Source organism: Piliocolobus tephrosceles, chromosome 1 (assembly GCF_002776525.5).
Source record: "Piliocolobus tephrosceles isolate RC106 chromosome 1, ASM277652v3, whole genome shotgun sequence".
In the NCBI taxonomy this organism is placed as follows: Eukaryota; Metazoa; Chordata; class Mammalia; order Primates; family Cercopithecidae; genus Piliocolobus; species Piliocolobus tephrosceles.
In genome coordinates, this window is record NC_045434.1 from 53,470,682 (window position 1) to 53,491,822 (window position 21,141).

At 37.1% G+C, this 21,141-nt stretch overlaps 1 protein-coding gene across 1 annotated transcript in view; it reads left to right on the forward strand.

Moving 5' to 3' along the window:
- CFH (complement factor H) overlaps nucleotides 1–21,141 on the forward strand; it is a 150,099-nt gene that overhangs the window by 91,204 nt on the left and 37,754 nt on the right. The window contains exons 16-21 of the mRNA XM_023203395.2: nucleotides 1,937–2,119; nucleotides 2,587–2,772; nucleotides 5,768–5,941; nucleotides 7,010–7,186; nucleotides 8,528–8,704; nucleotides 10,901–11,083. Of these exons, the coding sequence (XP_023059163.1) occupies nucleotides 1,937–2,119; nucleotides 2,587–2,772; nucleotides 5,768–5,941; nucleotides 7,010–7,186; nucleotides 8,528–8,704; nucleotides 10,901–11,083 (1,080 nt within the window). The remainder of the gene's footprint in view (nucleotides 1–1,936; nucleotides 2,120–2,586; nucleotides 2,773–5,767; nucleotides 5,942–7,009; nucleotides 7,187–8,527; nucleotides 8,705–10,900; nucleotides 11,084–21,141) is intronic.

The following is a 21,141-nucleotide window of genomic DNA, read 5'->3' on the forward strand; positions in this document are numbered from 1 at the left end:
TTACTAATTTTATCTTTGTTAATTTTCTCCCTTTTCTATGTCTCTTTGTCTGTTTTCTCTTCTTCACTGATTTTATTGTTTTCTTCCTTCTAATGATTTCAATTTTAATTTCACTTCTCTCAATCTTAGGGTGAAAAATGAAAACATGGTCATAAAATATCATTCTTTGAAAATATAAAACTTTAAAGCTCCAACCTTTTGAGCACTGCTTTAGCTGTGTTCCAAAATGTTACACATGTCTGTGTGTGTGTGTGTGCGTGTGTGTGTGTATGTTCTGTGTGTTGGGAGACAGAGAGAGAGAGTTCATTTTTATTTGATTTGAAATATTTTCTCATTTGTCTTGTGGTTTGTCTGTTGATGATCAATTATATAGAAGTTTATTGTTTAATGTCAAAATATTTGTTGTATCTAGATAAGGGATTTTTTTCTGGTTTCTAATTTAATGCTGTGTGAAAGAATACTGGGAAATTTTCAATATTTTGAAACACTCAGTTTTTTAATTGCACAGCACATAGTCTACTTTGCTGATGGTTCTATTTACAAATAAAAATATGCATACACACTAAATGTAGAATTAGGCTATACTGGGTCACAATGTTCTTTAAATTTATTTGCCCATCTCACAAATTTGTTAAATAATTTCTTTCTCAATTGCTTACTATCAGAAAATACTTTAAATTAAATAATAATGGTTGTGGTACACATTAAAATCAATGGGATACAGCTGAAAAAGAGATCTAGAAGGTAGACGGGAATATACACTAACAAAAATAGAAGGAAAGAATCATTCAAGCATAAATAGTTGATCATTAATCTTAAGAAAAATAAATTGATGAGAATGTTGAAAACATATTAAAATATTGAAAACCAGAAATACGCAAAATACTTTTGATAAATATGAAATACTTTAATTATCATAGGTGAAAAAAGAAAACTTGACATTACCAATAACCTCTAATGAAGTTTTATTCACCCAAACATCTCCCCGAATTGATAACAAAATGTCAGACTCTTGAAATCATTGCCATGATTTCCTGGAGTATGCTCACAGAAAGCTTTAGGTGAAGTAGAGCATACTCTATGATAGGAGAAAATAAGATCAAGGGATAATAAAGTGCTGAATGCTGCCAGATGCTTCTAAACTCCCCCATCAGTCACACAGGACATGCTTCATTTTCATATTATGAAAAAATAAGATATTTCTGATGTATCACCGTTTAACAAGAGCTTAACTGTGAGCTTACAAGGGTGTCTTTATATGTGATTATATAACTAAAGCCAGGCTGTGCAATGCATTAAACTGGGTCCATAACATCCATTTAAATATCCCTAAACAGTACAGATAAGCTAGAAAACAAAAATTCTATTGGAGTTTCAAGTTTTAAATAGCACACTATAAATACTAATGATTATATTTAATGCTTATATTGGCCAAGTGTCAGTACCAAATTGATTATTAACTAAATATAATTCTACTTCTGGCTAATAAGATTCCATTGGCAGAAAATTTGTGAGGGTTTTAATCCAATCCTAATGTATTTGGTCATATATATCAATTTTTATTTAATACACGTAATTAAGAGTGTGTAATTCTATTAAAACTTTCTAAAGGCTCAAAATAATTGAAATTGATATTACATAAATTATGCAAAATTTGTTAAACAAAATATATACAAAAAAACTACAAGAAAGTCTATGAGAATACAAGCCAAAAGTTCTATTGTTTAATGTAACTGTTACACAGTTGAAAAGTATAATATCTACATACAAGAACATCATAATTAATATGTGATAATTTATGAAACATAGTTATTGAATTTTTCTGTTGATTCTATTTTAATCATATAAATTGTTATTTTTAAACTAAAAGCCTAATTTTAATATTTTTATGTTTAATTTTTATTATAAAATTAATTATATTTTTAATATTTTTTAGTGGCACAAATACAATTATGCCCACCTCCACCTAAGATTCCCAATTCTCGCAATATGACAACCACATTGAATTATCGGGATGGAGAAAAAGTATCTCTTCTTTGCCAAGAAAATTATCTAATTAAAGAAGGAGAAGAAATTACATGCCAAGATGGAAGATGGCAGTCAATACCACACTGTGTTGGTCAGTAGTGTGTAATTTATTTTACATAATTCTTTCAAATGAGGTTAATATTCTCTTGTGCTTCATGTAAACAAGAGAGAAGTTCTTTCTTTATATCTGTTACTTTATCCTGACAAAATAAATTAGGACCTAGGCACATTAATCAATCACCACTCTTTCAGTTTTTTGAACAAAATGCAGCCAAACGTTTGGAATATTTTGTAAATATCAGATAACATTTCCATTTATGCATATTTTAATTGTCATGATGAACAAGACATGAATGAAGAGGATTATGGAACAAGAGGATGGTAACATATATATGGTAGAAGAGTGTATCTTTGCAAGTTTCTAATAAGTTTTTGTTTTTAAATAATTTTATATGTTCAAATTATACTCACTTTAGAATCCAAAATAGTGTTTGATTTTATATTTCAATTTAAGTATTTTATTTGTTTTTGACCCTTTGATTTTCATTCTTCATTTAGAAAAAATTCCATGTTCACAACCACCTCAGATAGAACATGGAACGATTAATTCATCCAGGTCTTCACAAGAAAGTTATGCACATGGGACTAAATTGAGTTATACTTGTGAATATGGTTTCTGGCTATCTGAAGAAAATGAAATAACATGCTACATGGGAAAATGGAGTACTCCACCTCAGTGTGAAGGTTAGGACAATATGAATACTCAATTTCTGCTTACAGTAGAATTCATTAAAAATAATCTCTTGTTATCAAATGAGGGGAAAGAATAATTGAGATTACTGACTATATAAAATTATTTATGCATTATAACATTAAAATACTTTTTGCATGATTGAATCTACTCTATTTATGTTAATTTTATTTGTTCATGATAGAGTCACTATTCTGGCATTAAAAATTAATATCTAGTGAAATTAAACTTGTCTCTATTATTCTCATGCTGCCATAAAGGACTGCCCAATAATGGGTAATTTATATATATATATATATAATTTATATATATATATATCTATAAGTTTAATTGGCTCACTGTTCTGCATGGCTGAGGAGGTCTTAGGAAACTTACAATCATGGTGGTAGGAGAAGAAAATGCATGATGGCAGGAAGGAGAAGTTCTGACCAAAGAGGGAAAAGCCCCTTATAAAACCATTAGATCTCATGAGAACACACTCACTATCCCAAGAACAGAAGCATGGGGATAACTGCTCCCATTATTCAAGTATCTTCTACTAGGTCCCTCACACAAAACGTGGAGATCATGGAAACTACAATTCAAATTGATATTTGGTTGGGGATACAGTCAAATCCTATCATTCCACTGTGTCCCATACCCAGTCTCTTGTCCTCACAATGCAAAACACAATCATGCCTTCCCAACAGTCCCCCAAATCTTAACTTATTCCAGCATTAACTCAAAAGTTCATGTCCAAAGTCTCATCTGAGACAAGGCAAGTTCTTTCTGCCCATGAATCTGTAAAACCAAAGCAAGCTAGTTATTTCCTAGGTACAATGGGGGTACAGGCATTAGGTAAATGCTTCCATTCCAAAAGGGAGGAAATGGCTGAAACAAAGTGGCTACATGCCTGATGGAAGTCTGAAATTTAGTAGGGTAGTCATTAAACCTTAAAGTTCCAAGATTATCTCCTTTGACTTCATGTCTCACATTCAGGTCATGCTGCTGCAAGAGGTGGGCTCTCACAGCCTTGGGCAGATGTGGCTTTGTCCCCCTCCCGGCTGCTTTCATGGGCTTGCATTGAGTGTCTGTGGGTTTTCCAGGAGCATAGTGCAAGCTATCGATAGATCTACCATTCTGGGGTTTCAAAAATTGTGCCCCTGTTCTCACAGCTCCACAAGACAGTGCCCCAGTGGGGACTCTGTGTGAGGGCTCTGACCCCACGTTTCCTTTTCTCAATGGCCTACCAGGGGTTCTCCATGTGGGCCCAACCCTGTGGCAAACTTCTGCCTGGACATCCAGGTATTTTCATATATCCTCTGCAACCTAGTTATAGGTTCCCAAACCTCAATTCTTGACTTGTGTGCACCCACAAGGCCAAGACTACATGTAATCCACCAAGGCTTGGGGTTTTCACCCACTGAGGCAATGGACCAAGCTGCATGTTAGCCCCTTTTAGCCACAGCTGGAGCTGAAGCAGCTGGGATACAGGACACCATGTCCTCAGGCTACATAGAGCAGCAGGGACCTGATCCAGGTCCATCAAACCATTTTTCCCTCCTGGGCTTCTGGGTATGTGATGGGTGGGGGTGGCATGAAGGCCTCAGACATGCCCTGGAAATATTTTCCCCATTGTCTTGGTGATTAACATTTGGCTTCTTATTATTTTTGCTAATTTCTGCAGCAGGCTTGAATTTCTCTCCAGAAAATGAAGTTTTATTTTCTATTGCATTTACAGGCTGCAAAATTTTCAAACTTTTATGCTCTGCTTCCTCTTGAGCTCTTTGCCACTTAGAAATTTATTCTGCCATATACCCTAAATCATCTCTCTCAAGTTCAAAGTTCCACAGATCTCTAGGGCAGGGCAATATGCCACCAGTCTCTTAGCATAACAGGAGTGATCTATACTCCAGTTTCCAACAAGTTCCTCATCTTCATCTGAGACAACCTCATCCTGGACTTCATTGTCCATGTCACTATAAGCATTTTGGTCAAAGCCATTCAGCAAGCCTCTCGGAAGTGCCAAACGTTCCCACATCTTCTTGTCTTCTGAGCCCTCCAATTCCCTAGGAAGTTCCAAACATTTTCACATTCTCCTGTCTCCTTCTGACCCCTCCAAATTGTTCTAACCCCTGCCTGTTATCCAGTTCCAAAGTTGCTTCCACATTTTGGTTATCTTTACAGCAACACCCTACTCTCTGCAGTACCAATTTACTGTATTAGTCTGTTATCATACTGCTCTAAAGAACTACCAAAGACTGCATAATTTATAAAGGAAAGAGGTGCAATTGACTCACAATTCCACAAGGCTGGGAGGCCTCAGGAAACTTATGACCATGGTGGAAGGGTAAGCAAACATGTCCTTCTTCACATGATGACAGGAAGGAGAAGTGCAAAGAAAAGGCAGAAAATCTCCTTATAAAACCATCAGATCTCAGGAGAACTCACGCAGTATCATGAGAACAGCAGCAGAGGAATAATCGCCCTGATGATTCCATTTTCTCCCATCGGGTCCCATCCACAACACATAAGGATTATGACAACTGCAATTCAAGATGAGATTTGAGTGGGGACACAGCCAAACCTGTTCTGCAAGTTGTCATGTTTGCTTTGCCACTATGTTTTAAAACTTCTTTTACATTCTTCCCACAATGCCCCTTCTGATTTTCTACAGTACATTATGTTTTACCTGGAACCGTTAAACCTCAATGTGTATCTTATTATCACTAGTAAGTTTACAGAGGCATTGCTTACCGAGACATTGAAGATATCTTTCTGAAATATATTGCTACTTTTAGTTTCAAGTCCTTCCTCAGTTGGTGACAGTCGGGTAGATAGACAGACACCAGAAGGCTGGTTTTAGGAAACATTTGTGTACTTCTCTGTGATGTCATAGTAGCTCCTGTATTGTATATTTTCAAATGAAACTACTTAATATAAAAACAGGCACATAAAATTAAATTTCTTAGTTAGTGAAACCTGAATTCATTGTTTTTTATTTTTTAGGCCTTCCTTGTAAATCTCCACCTGAGATTTCTCATGGTGTTGTAGCTCACACGTCAGACAGTTATCAGTATGGAGAAGAAGTTACGTACAAATGTTCTGAAGGTTTTGGAATTGATGGACCTGCAATTGCAAAATGCTTAGGAGAAAAATGGTCTCACCCTCCATCATGCATAAGTATGGTGTATTGAATTTTATTATATATATGATAAATATTCTTCATTCAAAGTGTAAGTCGTACCAATAAGAAAGAAAACAGTGACTCTAGAATTTCATAAGGTTTTCTTGAATATTCTAGATTTTTGTGGGAAATTATAACTCTAGTAATTAAAACATTTGACTTTATAAGCCAAATTGGTTCATTTTCACATCATCTTGTGTGAGCTTTAAACATCCTCTGATGTATAGTCTCAGACTTCTCATCTCTGTTCTTAGGGCACAGCTGCCTCTACTCATCAATCTCATCATTATTCAATCTTCTGTCAGTTTATCAACAATCTCCCTATAAGTATATTTTTTAAAATATTTACAAAATTATTATAAGTATTTCACATTTGACAGGAGCAAAACATTTGGAAATAATACATACAATATATGCATAATTGGTGTATTATTCCGTTCTCACACTGCTGTAAAGAACTTCCTGAGACTGGATAATTTATAAAAGAAAAAATTTTAATTGGTCACAGTTTTGCATGGCTGAGGAGGGGTCATGAAACTTACAATTACCATTGAAGGGGAAGCAGGCACCTTCTTCACAAGGTGGCAGGAGAGAGAGGAGTGAGCGAAGGAGGAACTTTCAAACACTTATTAAACCATCAGATCTTGTGAGAACTCACTATTATGAGAACAGCATGTGGGAAACTGCCTCCACCAGGTCTCTCTCTCAACACCTGGGGATTATAATTCAAGATGAGATTTGGGTGGGGAGACAAAGCCTAACCATATCAGGTGGCAAGTATGGACAAAAAATAATGTGAACCAAAAAATGTGTAATCTTAAGTGCTACGGCTACCAATATCTCTTGAGGCTTCTAATATCATTCCTATCTTGTATTTTTAATAGATTTAGAAGAATTTAATGTAATTAAGAGAAAATGGTTAGTATATTTTCTCAAGTTATAAGAAAAATGTTGTACAGTATTCATTGATTCTATATATCGCTATTATTAGAATACATTACATTCATTGTATGTAACCTGTTTTTAAAGATTTACTGAACAAATACATATTTTTCCTATTTCAGAAACAGATTGTCTCAGTTTACCTAGCTTTGAAAATGCCACACCCATAGGAGAGAAGAAGGATTCATATAAGTCTGGTGAGCAAGTGACTTACACTTGTGCAGCAAATTACAAAATGGATGGACCCAGTACTGTAACATGCATTAATAGCAGATGGACAGGAAGGCCAACATGCAGAGGTACTTTGATGAATTTTTAAAATTTATTTATGTAATGCATGGGCCTGGCCCAATGACTCACGCCGGTAATCCCAACACTTTGGAAGGCCAAGGTGAGCAGATCACTTCAGGTCAGGAGTTCCAGACCAGCCTGGCCAACATGGTGAAAACCTGTGTCTACTAGAAATACAAAAAAATTGCGGGGCATGGTGACATGCATCTGAAGTCCCAGCTACTCAGGAGGCTAAGGCAGGAGAATCACTTGAACCACGGAGGTGAAGATTGAAGTGGACCAAGATTGCGCCACTACATTCCACCCAGGATGATAGAGCGAGATTCCATCTACAAAAAATAAATACATATAAAAATAAATATATAAGTACAATTTATTTATATAGACTGTCGGCAATAAAATATAGAATTGCCTCTAACATCATTAAAATGGACATAAGTTTTTAGGGCAGAACAAAATGGGCATATGCCTAAAAATAAAAAGATGGAACTGAGTATTTGATGATTAATCTTAGCTCAATAATTCTCAAAGTGTGATTGCTAAACCGCTCATTCTAGACATACAGAATCAAAAGTCTCGAAATAGAACCCTGAAACTGTTTTACCAACCCCTTGAGGGAATTCTATGCACACTTCTGTGTGAGAAGCATTGCTATAGCCTGTTATTACTACACATGAACGTGAAACTCTCTGATGAATTTTGCATTGTTCAGCATAGTATCCTTATTCATTGGCAATTAAATTATCTGTAGTTATTTTTATTATTGTAGACTTATTTTCTTTTATTTTTCCACATCTCCAATTTGGATCCTTTGATTAACCATCCTTCATCTCTTTTAACTTGGGTCATTTTCAAAATGTGTTTTTAATTATTTGCTTATTCGCTAAGAAAATGTCTATTTGTGTTTATTTTTAAGAGGCTAAAATGTATAAGCAGGATGATTGCAAAGCACAATCCAATACCACACAATCTGTATATGCTGACTTTTTGCATTTTATGAATTAATCTTAAATAAATAGAAATGATCGTATTTGTTGTACTCAAACTCAAAGAGAGATATCCAGCAAAACTTTCATTTACACGGGTTTCCAGAAGGACAAAAAAAAGGTCTAACAATGTTCTAGCATAGGATGAAGAAGAAATTTAAAACATCAAAGCTTGTACCTTACAAAAAATAGTTTTATGTCTTTTCCTCAATGTTACATTTAAATTTATCAAAATCAACAAAATGTTTGATAAGACATTATCTACTTATTTTAAATTCATCTTGAAATATATGTGTAATTGTATTAGTTGATATGCTACTCAAAATGAACATGAGGTGGAACTACTTCTTTTTTCCTATTCAGACACTTCCTGTGCAAATCCTCCCACAGTACAAAATGCTCATGTAGTCTCGAGACGGATGAGTAAATATGCATCTGGTGAGAGAGTACGTTATGAATGTAGGAGCCCTTATGAAATGTTTGGGGATGAAGAAGTGATGTGTGTAAATGGAAACTGGACAGAACCACCTCAATGCAAAGGTAGAGTATTATATTTCCTTTAATATTTTGGGGGAGTATAGCAAGGTTAAAATATGTTGATTTAAATAAAAAGAGTAATTTTTATTAATAGATTTTTCAAATGCAAATAAAATGATTGATGGTGATTAAAATTCAATTCTTCTTGTGAACAGAGCACAAGTAATAGCGTATGTTATTTTCGAGAAGGATTCTGCCAAATTAAAAGACTTGGAACCTGAAAAAAAGGTATCTTAAGCATTACAACACTTAGTTCTTCTCAGGAATACATGTAATAAAAGATACGTTATGTGCATTTGACAGTCATAAGTGGTGTGCATTCTAAGATATGGAATAGGCAGTTGAAGAGAGATCATAGATTGTGATATAAATATGGGCATCTTCAGTATATGGATTTTATTTCAAGGTGTGTGACTGACTGTATTTATAAAAAAAAGTCTAATCACATAGTCCTGGGTCATTCTAATATGTAGACATGAAGTAAGGGAAACCAACAAAGGAAATTGTATCTTACCCACTTTTATTTTTTAAAATTAATGTTTTGTCTGTTTTTTTCTCACTATTTTACTTAGACTCTACCTATATTTTATATTGAAGTGAGTTTTCCAGTCATAATCTGTTAACTGATGCACTTGGACCATTTACACTTAGAATAATTATTGATGCATAAGACTTAAGCCCCTGTCATTTATTTGTTTCTGTCTGTTTCCTCTCAGTTTCAGTTCTATTTCCCTATTCTTCTGTTCGGAGAAAGTTATTAAGGAGATTAATTTTGATTCATATGTATTGTGTATTGTTTTTGAGTGTATCTCCTGTATAGCTTTTCTCCTCCTTTTAAAAAATTGTTGCTCTAACTAATACTATATACATGTAATAATATATTACTGTCTACTGGTACTGACATTAAAATCTTCAATTGGAATATGGAAACTGTACTTTCATGTAGATCCATTTATACTCTCCACATTTTAAGTATAAATGCCATTAGTATTTTCTGTACATACATTGAGCACCACATTAAACTTATTTGCTTCAAACATCAAACATAATGGAAAAAACTTATGAGGAAAAAGATATCCTGTTATATTTACTCCTCTTTTTATCTATTGTAATATTCTATTTTTTTCAGTATCCTGAAGTCTCAAGCTCTTACTTTTATCATTTTATTTTAATTTGAAGAATTCCTTTAGTTAATCTTTAGGCATAGGTCTACTGGAGACAAATTCTCCTGGTTTCCTTGTCTCTAAGAATGTCTATATTTACCCCTTTACTTGTAAAAGATACTGTCACTGGATATAAAATTTGAAGTTGACAGTTCTTTAAACACTTGAAAACCGTACCACATGGTCATGGATGAAAAGCTCACCATCACTGGAATTGTTGATCCCCTTGAGGAAAGGCATAGATTTGTATAGTTGCTTTCAAGATTTTTTTCTTTTTTTTAAGTAGTTTTTTTAATGTATACTGGTATAAATTCCAATGTGTTTATAATCTTTGGAGTTCACTCAACTTCTTAAATATAAGTTTATGCCTTATGGTAAAAATGGGAAGTTTTCAGGCATCACTTTATTTATTCATTTTTCCAGCCCAATATTCTTTTTCTTCTATTTCTGCATCTGCATTATTTGTTGTTGTATTTTTCTGAATGTCTCAGCTCAGTTTTTTGTTTTCAGCCTATTTTCAGAGCAAGAAATCTATATTGCTCTTTGTTCAAGTTCACAGATTTATTTGGCTGTCAGCTCCCAATGTATTATTAAGTATATTCATTGTTTTTAAATAATTTTTATCATGCTTTTCCATTTTATAATTCATATAGGATTTTTAAAAACCATTATCAATTTAAAAACCTCTGTCCTTTAGTGTTACTCCAAAGAATGTTGAATATAAAATAAGAAACTTCCTCTGTCACAGTTTTCTATGTTTAGCATATATTCATTCAAAAAGACGTTTCTTCATCCTTTTCAACTGTAAGGAACAATATGTCATAATGTTTTATGTGTTCTTTCAGTAAGGAGAAAAGAACTTAAATACATTACTTCCAGTTTAAAGGGTTAAAATTTCTTCCAGGATTCATTTCTTTCATCAGAAATCACAAAACTGTTCATATTATATAAAGTGCTATGTTTGTATTTGCCTTATTTGAACTCATAGTTTGATTTTCTCTCACAATAAATTAAGTGATAAAATGATGTTTTTTAGATTCTACAGGAAAATGTGGCCCCCCTCCACCTATTGACAATGGAGACATTACTTCATTCCCATTGTCAGTATATGCTCCAGATTCATCAGTTGAGTACAAATGCCAGAACTTGTATCAACTTGAGGGTAACAAGCGAATAACATGTAGAAACGGACAATGGTCAGATCCACCAAAATGCTTACGTAAGTACTTTAATATCCACATGGACCCAGGAAAAATCAGTGTGATGGGTCTGAAATTTCACTCTTTGTAACAAAATAATCACAGATTATTGAACAACGATTCTGCTGAATGCTTGCCTACCAAATATTTATGTTAGAAAGTATAGAAATTTTTCTCTTTAGGGCTGAGTGCAGTGGCTCACATCTGTAATCCCAGCAGTTTGGGAGGCCAAGGTGGGAAGATCAGGAGGTCAGGAGATCGAGACCATCCTGGCTAACATGGTGAAACCCCGTCTCTACTAAAAATACAAAATAATAATAATAATAACTGGGTATGATGATGGACAACTGTAGTCCCAGCTAGTCGGGAGTCTGAGGCAGGAAAATGGTATGAACATAGGATGCAGAGCTTTCAGTGAACCAAGATCGTGCCACTGTACTCCAGGCTGCAAGCAAGAATGAGACTCCATCTCATTAAAAACAAAAAATAAAGAGAAGTTTAGAGAGAAAAGAGTAAAAAGAAATGAACAAAACCTCCAAGAAATAAAGGAATATGTGAAAAGACCAAATCTACATCTGTCTGGTGTACCTGAAAGTGACAGGGAGAATGGAACCAAGTTGGAAAACACTCTGCAGGATATTATGCAGGAGGACTTCCCCAACCTAGCAGGGCAGGCCAATATTCAAATTCAGGAAATACAGAGAATGCCACTAACATAATCCTTCAGAAGAGCAACTCCAACACATATAATTGTCAGATTCACCAAAGTTGAAATGAAGGAGAAAATCTTAAGGGTAGCCAGAGAGAAAGGTCGGGTTACCCACAAAGGGAAGCCCATCAGACTAACAGCAGATCTTTCAGCAGAAACTCTACAAGCCAGAAGAGAGTGGGGGCTAACATTCAACATTCTTAAAGGAAAGAATTTTCAACCCAGAATTTCATATCCAGCTAAACTAAGTTTCATAAGTGAAGGAGAAATAAAATCCTTTACAGACAAGCAAATGCTTAGAGATGTTGGCACCACCAGGCCTGCCCTACAAGAGCTCCTGAAGGAAGCACTAAACATGGAAAGGAACAACTGGTACCAGCCATTGCAAAAGCATGCCAAAATGTAAAGACCATCTATGCTAGGAAGAAACTGCATCAACTAATGAGCAAAATAACCAGCTAATATCACAATGACAGGATCAAGTTCACACATAACAATATTAACCTTAAGTGTAAATGGACTAAATGCTCCAATTAAAAGACACAGACTGGCAAATTGGATAAAGAGTCAAGACCCATCAATTTGCTGGTCTTCTTTCAGAAGACCCATCTCACATGCAGAGACACACATAGGCTCAAAATAAAGAGATGGAGGAAGATCTACCAAGCAAATAGAAAACAAAAAAAGGGCAGGGGTTGCAATCCTAGTCTCTGATAACACAGAATTTAAAACAACAAAGATGAAAAGAGACAAAGAAGGCCATTACATAATGGTAAAGGGATCAGTTAAAAAAGAAGAGCTAACTATCCTAAATATACATGCACCCAATACAGGAGCACCCAGATTCATAAAGCAAGTCCTTAGAGACTTACAAAGAGACTTAGACTCCCACAAAATAATGGGAGACTTTAACACCCTACTGTCAACATTAGATCAATGAGGCAGAAAGTTAACAAGGATATCTGGGAATTGAACTGAGCTCTGCACCAAGTGGACCTAATAGACATCTACAGAACTCTCCACCCCAAAGCAAAAGAATATACATTCTTCTCAGCACCACATCACACTCATTCCAAAATTGACCACATAATTGGAAGTAAAGCACTCCTCGGCAAATGTAAATGAACAGAAATTATAACAAACTCTCTCTCTGACCACAGTGCTATCGAACTAGAACTCAGAATTAAGAAACACAATCAAAACTGTTCAAATACATGGAAACTGAACAACCTGCTGCTGAATGACTACAGGATACCTAATGAAATGAAGGTAGCAATAAAGATGTTCTTTGAAACCAATGAGAACAAAGATACAACATACCAGAATCTCTGGGACACATTTAAAGCAGTGTGTAGAGGGAAATTTATAGCACTAAATGCCCACAGAGGAAAGTGGGAAAGATCTAAAATTGACACTCTAACATTACAATTAAAAGAACTAGAGAAGCAAGGGCAAACACATTCAAAAGCTAGCAGAAGGCAAGAAATAACAAAGATCAGAGCAGAACTAAAGGAGATAGAGACACAAAAAGCCCTTCAAAAACTCAATGAATCCAGGAGCTGGTTTTCTGAAAAGAGAAACAAAATTGATAGACTGCTAGCAAGACTAAAAAAGAAGAAAAGAGAGAAGAATCAAATAGACACAATAAAAAATGATAAAGGGGATATCACCCCCGACCCCACAGAAATAGAAACTATCACCTGAAAATACTCTAAACACCTCTGTGCAAATAAACTAGAAACCCTTGAAGAAATGGATAAATTCCTGGACACATACACCCTTCCAAGACTAAACCAGGAAGTAGTTGAATCCCTGAATGGATCAATAACAGGCTCTGAAATTCAGGCAATAATTAATAGCTTACCAACCAAAAAAAGTCCAGGACGAGAGGGATTCTCAGCCGAATTCCACCAGAGGTACAAGGAGGAGTTGGTACCATTCCTTCTGAAACTAGTCTAATCAATAGAAAAAGAGGTAGTCCTCGCCAACTCACTTTATGAGGCTAACATCATCCTGATATCAAAGACTGGCAAAAACAATAAAAAAAAGAGAATTTTAGACCAATATCCCTGATGAACATCTATGTAAAAATCCTCAGTAAAATGTTGGCAAACCGAATCCAGCAGCATATCAAAAAGCTTATTCATCAAGAACAAGTGGGCTTCATCTCTGGGAGGCAAGTCTGGTTCAACATACTCAAATCAATGAAAGGAATCCAGCATATAAACAGAACCAAAGACAAAAACCCCATGATTATCTCAAGAGATACATAAAATGCCTTTGACAAAATTCAACAGCCCATCATGCTAAAAACTCTCAATAAATTCGGTATTGATGGAATGTATCTCAAAATAATAAGAGCTACTTATGACAAACCCACAGCCAAAAACTGGAAGCATTCCCTTTGAAAATGGGCACAAGACAGTGATGCCCTCTCTCACCACTCCTATTCAATATAATGTTGGAATTTCTGGCTAGGGCAATCAGGCAGGAGAAAGAAATAAAGGGTATTTGATTAGGAAAAGAGGAAGTCAAATTGCCTCTGTTGGCAGATGACGTGATTGTATATTTTGAAAACCCCATCATCTCAGCCCAAAATCTCCTGAAGCTGATAAGCAAATTCAGCAAAGTCTCAGGATACAAAATGAAGGTGCAAAAATCACAAGCATTCCTATACACCAATAACAGACAGAGAGCCAAATCATGAGTGAACTCCCATTCACAATGGCTTCAAAGAGAATGAAATACCTAGGAATCCAACTTACAAGGGATGTGAAGGACCTCTTCAATGAAAGCTACAAACCACTGCTCAATGGAATAAAAGAGGACACAAACAAATGGAAGAACATGCCATGCTCGCGGATAGGAAGAATCAATATCATGAAAATGGCCATACAGCCCAAGGAAATTTATAGATTCAATGCCATCCCCATTAAGCTACCAATGACTTTCTTCTCACAGAACTGGAAAGAACTACTTTAAAGTTCATATGGAACCCAAAAAGAGCCTGCATTGCCAAGACAATCCTAAGCCAAAAGAACAAAGCTGGAGGCATCACGCTACCTGACTGCAAACTATACTACAAGGCTACAGCAACCAAAACATCATAGTACTGACACTAAAACAGAGATATAGACCAATGGAACAGAACAGAGGCTTCAGAAATAATACCACACATCTACAACCATCTGGTCTTTGACAAACCTGGCAAAAGCAATAAATGGTGAAAGGATTCCCTATTTAATTAATGGTGCTGGGAAAACTGGCTAGCCATATGTAGAAAGTTGAAATTGGATCCCTTCCTTACACCCTGTACGAAAATTAATTCAAGATGAATTAGAGACTTAAATGTTAGACCAAATCTATAAAAACCCTAGAAGAAAACCTAGGCAACACCAATCAGCACATAGGCATGGGTAGGGACTTCATGTTTAAAACACCAAAAGCAATGGCAAGAAAAGTCAAAATTGACAAATAGGGTATAATTAAACTGAAGAGCTTCTGCACAGCAAAGGAAACTACCATCAGAATGAACAGGAACCTACAGAATGGGAGAAAATTTTTGCAATCTACTTATCTGAGAAAGGGCTAATATGCAGAACCTACAAATAACTCAAAAAAATTTATGAGAAAAAACAAACAACCCCATCAAAAAGTGGGCAAAGAATAGGAACAGACACTTCTCAAAAGAAGACATTTATGCAGCCTACAGAAACATGAAAAAAAGCTCACCATCACTCGCCATCAGACAAATGCAAATTAAATCCACAATGAGATACCATCTCACATCAGTTAGAATGGCGATTATTAAAAATTCAGGAAACAACAGGTGCTGGAGAGGATGTAGAGAAATAGGAACACTTTTACACTCTTGGTGGGACTGAAAACTAGTTCAACCATTGTGGAAGACAGTGTGGCAATTACTCAAGGATCTAGAATTAGAAATACCATTTGACCCAGCCATCCCATTATTGGGTATATACCCAAAGGATTATAAATCATGCTGCTATAAAGACACATGCACACGTATGTTTATTGCAGCACTATTCACAATAGCAAAGACTTGGAACCAACCCAAATGTCCATCAATGACAGACTGGATTAAGAAAATGTGGGACTGGGCGCCGTGGTTCAAGCCTGTAATCCCAGCATTTTGGGAGGCCGAGATTGGCGGATCACGAGATCAGGAGATCGAGACCATCCTGGCTAACACGGTGAAACCCCGTCTCTACTAAAAAAATAAAAACTAGCTGGTCAAGGTGGCGGGCACCTGTAGTCCCAGCTACTTGGAAGGTTGAGGCAGGAGAATGGTGTAAACCCGGGAGGCGGAGCTTGCAGTGAGCTGAGATCCGGCCACAGCATTCCAGCCTGGGCAACAGAGTGAGACTCAGTCTCAGAAAAAAAAAAAAAAAAAGAAAAGAAAATGTGGCACATGTACACCATGGGATACCATGCAGCCAAAAAAGGATGAGTTTATGTCCTTTGTAGGGTCATGGATGCAGCTGGAAACCATCATACTCAGCAAGCTATTACAAGAACAGAAAGTCAAACACCGCATGTTCTCACTCATAGGTGGAAATTGAACAATGAGAACACTTGGACACAGGATGGGGAACATCACACACTGGGGCCTGTCCTGGGGTGGGGGAAGTGGGGAGGGATAGCATTAGGAGATATACCTAATGTAAATGACGAGTTAATGGGTGCAACACACCAACATGGCTCATGTTTACATATGTAACAAATCTGCCCATTGTGCACATGTAACCTAGAACTTAAAGTATAATAGGGGGGCGGAGCAAGATGGCCAAATAGGAACAGCTCCAGTCTCCAGCTCCCAGTGCGAGCAACACAGAAGACAGGTGATTTCTGCTTTTTCAACTGAGGTACTGGGTACATCTCACTAGGGAGTGCTGGACAATCGGTGCTGGTCAGCTGCTGCAGCCCGACCAGCCAGAGCTGAAGCAGGGTAAGGCATCCCTCACCTGGGAAGCACAAGGGGGAAGGGAATCCCTTTTCCTAGCCAGGGGAACTGAGACACACAACACCTGGAAAATCAGGTAACTCCCACCCCAATACTGCCCTCTACCAAGGGTCTTAGCAAACGGGCACACCAGGAGATTATATCCCACACCTAGCCGGGAGTGTCCATTGCCCACGGAGCCTCCCTCACTGCTAGCACAGCAGTCTGTGATCTAACAGCAAGACAGCAGCGAGGCTGGGAGAGGGGCATCCGCCATTGCTGAGGCTTAAGTAGGTAAACAAAGCTGCTGGGAAGCTTGAACTGGGTGGAGCTCACAGCAGCTCAAAGAGGCCTGCCTGTCTCTGTAGACTCCACCTCTGGAGACAGGGCACAGCTAAACAAAAACAACAACAACAACAACAAAAGCAGCAGAATCCTCTGCAGACTCATACCTCTGCAGACTCTGTCTGACAGCTTTGAAGAGAGCAGTGGATCTCCCAACACAGAGGTTGAGATCTGAGAATGGACAGACTGTCTGCTCAAGTGGGTCCCTGACCCTTGAGTAGCCTAACTGGGAGATATCCTACACTAGGGGCAGACCGACACCCCACACCTCACGCGGTGGAGTACACCCCCGAGAGGAAGCTTCCGAAGCAAGAATCAGACAGGTACACTTGCTGTTCAGCAATATTCTATCTTCTGCAGCCTCTGATGCTGACACCTAGGCAAACAGGGTCTGGAGTGGACCTCAAGCAATCTCCAACAGACCTACAGCTGAGGGTCTTGATTGTTAGAAGGAAAACTAACAAACAGGAAGGACACCCACACCAAAACCCCATAAGTACGTCACTATCATCAAAGACCAGAGGCAGATAAAACCACAAAGACGGGGAAAAAGCAGGGCAGAAAAGCTGGAAATTCAAAAAGTAAGAGCACATAACCCCCTCCAAAGGAACGCAGCTCATCGCCAGCAACGTATCAAAGCTGGACGGAGAATGACTTTGACGAGATGAGAGAAGAAGGCTTCAGTCCATCAAACTTCTCAGAGCTAAAGGAGGAATTACGTACCCAGCACAAAGAAACTAAAAATCTTGAAAAAAGAGTGGAAGAATTGATAACTAGAATAATTAATGCAGAGAAGCTCATAAACGAAATGACAGAGATGAAAACCATGACACGAGAAATATGTGACAAATTCACAAGCTTCAGTAACTGGCTCGATCAACTGGAAGAAAGAGTATCAGCGATTGAGGATCAAATGAATGAAATGAAGCAAGAAGAGAAACTTAAAGAAAAAAGAAGAAAAAGAAATGAACAAAGCCTGCAAGAAGTATGGGATTATGTAAAAAGACCAAATCTATGTCTGATGGGGGTGCTTGAAAGTGAGGGGGAAGATGGAACCAAGTTGGAAAACACTCTTCAGGATATCATCCAGGAGAACTTCCCCAACCTAGTAGGGCAGCCCAACATTCAAATTCAGGAAATACAGAGATTGCCACAAAGATACTCCTCGAGAAGAGCAACACCAAGACACATAATTGCCAGATTCACCAAAGTTGAAATGAAGGAGAAAATCTTAAGGGCAGCCAGAGAGAAAGGTCGGGTTACCCACAAAGGGAAGCCCATCAGACTAACAGCAGATCTCTCAGCAGAAACTCTACAAGCCAGAAGAGAGTGGGGGCCAATATTCAGCATTCATAAAGAAAAGAATTTTAAACCCAGAATTTCATATCCAGCCAAACTAAGTTTCATAAGTGAAGGAGAAATAAAATCCTTTACAGATAAGCAAATGCTTAGAGATTTTGTCACCACCAGTCCTGCCTTACAAGAGACCCTGAAGGAAGCACTAAACATGGAAAGGAACAACCAGTACCCGCCATTGCAAAAACATGCCAAAATGTAAAGACCATCGAGGCTAGGAAGAAACTGCATCATCTAACGAGCAAAATAACCAAAAATGGCAGGATCAAGTTCACACATAACAATATGAACCTTAAATGTAAATGGACTAAATGGTCCAATTAAAAGACACAGACTGGCAAACTGGATAAAGAGTCAAGACCCATCAGTCTGCTGTCTTCAGGAGACCCATCTCACATGCAGAGACATACATAGGCTCAAAATAAAGCGATAGAGGAAGATCTACCAAGCAAATGGAGAACAAAAAAAAAAAAAAACAGGGGTTGCAATCCTAGTCTCTGATAACACAGAATTTAAAGCAACAAAGATGAAAAGAGACAAAGAAGGCCATTACATAATGGTAAAGGGATCAATTCAACAGGAAGAGCTAACTATCCTAAATATATATGCACCCAACACAGGAGCACCCAGATTCATAAAGCAAGTTCTTAGAGACTTACAAAGAGACTTAGACTCCCACAAAATAATAATGGGAGAATTCAACACCCCACTATCAACATTAGACAGATCAACAAGACAGAAAGTTAACAAGGATATCCAGGAATTGAACTCATCTCTGCAGCAAGCAGACCTAATAGACACCTACAGAACTCGCCACCTCAAAGCAACAGAATATACATTCTTGTCAGCACCACATCACACTTATTCCAAAATTGACCACATAATTGGAAGTAAAGCACTCCTGAGCAAATGTAAAAGAACAGAAATTATAACAAACTGTCTCTCAGACCACAGTGCAATCAAATTAGAACTCAGGACTAAGAAACTCAATCAAAACCGCTCAACTACATGGAAACTGAATAACCTGCTCCTCAATGACTACTGGGTACATAATGAAACGAAGGCAGAAATAAAGATGTTCTTTGAAACCAATGAGAACAAAGATACAACATACCAGAATCTCTGGGACACATTTAAAGCAGTGTGTAGAGAGAAATTTATAGCACTAAATGCCCACAAGAGAAAGCTGGAAAGATCTAAAATTGACACTCTTACATCACAATTAAAAGAACTAGAGAAGCAAGAGCAAACACGTTCAAAAGCTAGCAGAAGGCAAGAAATAACTAAGATCAGAGCAGAACTGAAGAAGATAGAGACACAAAAAACCCTCCAAAAAATCAATGAATCCAGGAGTTGGTTTTTTGAAAAAATCAGCAAAATTGATAGACTGCTAACAAGACTAATAAAGAAGAAAAGAGAGAAGAATCAAATAGACGCAATAAAAAATGATAAAGGAGATATCACCACCGACCCCACAGAAATACAAACTACCATCAGAGAATACTATAAACACTTCTACGCAAATCAACTAGAAAATCTAGAAGAAATGGATAATTTCCTGGACACTCACACACTCCCAAGACTAAACCAGGAAGAACCTGAATCCCTTAATAGACCAATAGCAGGCTCTGAAATTGAGGCAATAATTAATAGCCTACCAACCAAAAAAAGTCCAGGACCCGATGGATTCACAGTTGAATTCTACCAGAGGTACAAGGAGGAGTTGGTACCATTCCTTCTAAAACTACTCCAATCAATAGAAAAAGAGGGAATCGTTCCTAACTCATTTTATGAGGCCAACATCATCCTGATACCAAAGCCTGGCAGAAACACAACAAAAAAAGAGAATTTTAGACCAATATCCCTGATGAATATTGATGCAAAAATCCTCAATAAAATACTGGCAAACCGGATCCAGCAGCACATCAAAAAGCTTATCCACCATGATCAAGTGGACTTCATCCCTGGGATGCAAGGCTGGTTCAACATATGCAAATCAATAAATGTAATCCAGCATATAAACAGGACCAAAGACAAAAACCACATGATTATCTCAATGGATGCAGAAAAGGCCTTTGACAAAATTCAACAGCCCTTCATGCTAAAAATGCTCAATAAATTCGGTATTGATGGACCATACCTCAAAATAATAAGAGCTATTTATGACAAACCCACAGCCAATATCATACTGAATGGGCAAAAACTGGAAAAATTCCCTTTGAAAACTGGCACAAGACAGGGATGCCCTCTCTCACCACTCCTATTCAACATAGTGTTGGAAGTTCTGGCTAGGGCAATCAGGCAAGAGAAAGAAATAAAGGGTACTCAATTAGGAAAAGAAGAAGTCAAATTGTCCCTATTTGCAGATGACATGATTGTATATCGAGAAAACCCCATTGTCTCAGCCAAAATCTCCTTAAGTTGATAAGAAACTTCAGCAAAATCTCAGGATAAAAAATTAATGTACAAAAATCACAGGCATTCTTATACACCAGTAACAGTCATACAGAGAGCCAAATCATGAATGAACTTCCATTCACAATTGCTTCAAAGTCAATAAAATACCTAGGAGTCCAACTTACAAGGGATGTGAAGGACCTCTTCAAGGAGAACTACAAACCACTGCTCAGTGAAATAAAAGAGGACACAAACAAATGAAAGAACATACCATGCTCATGGATAGGAAGTATCAATATCGTGAAAAT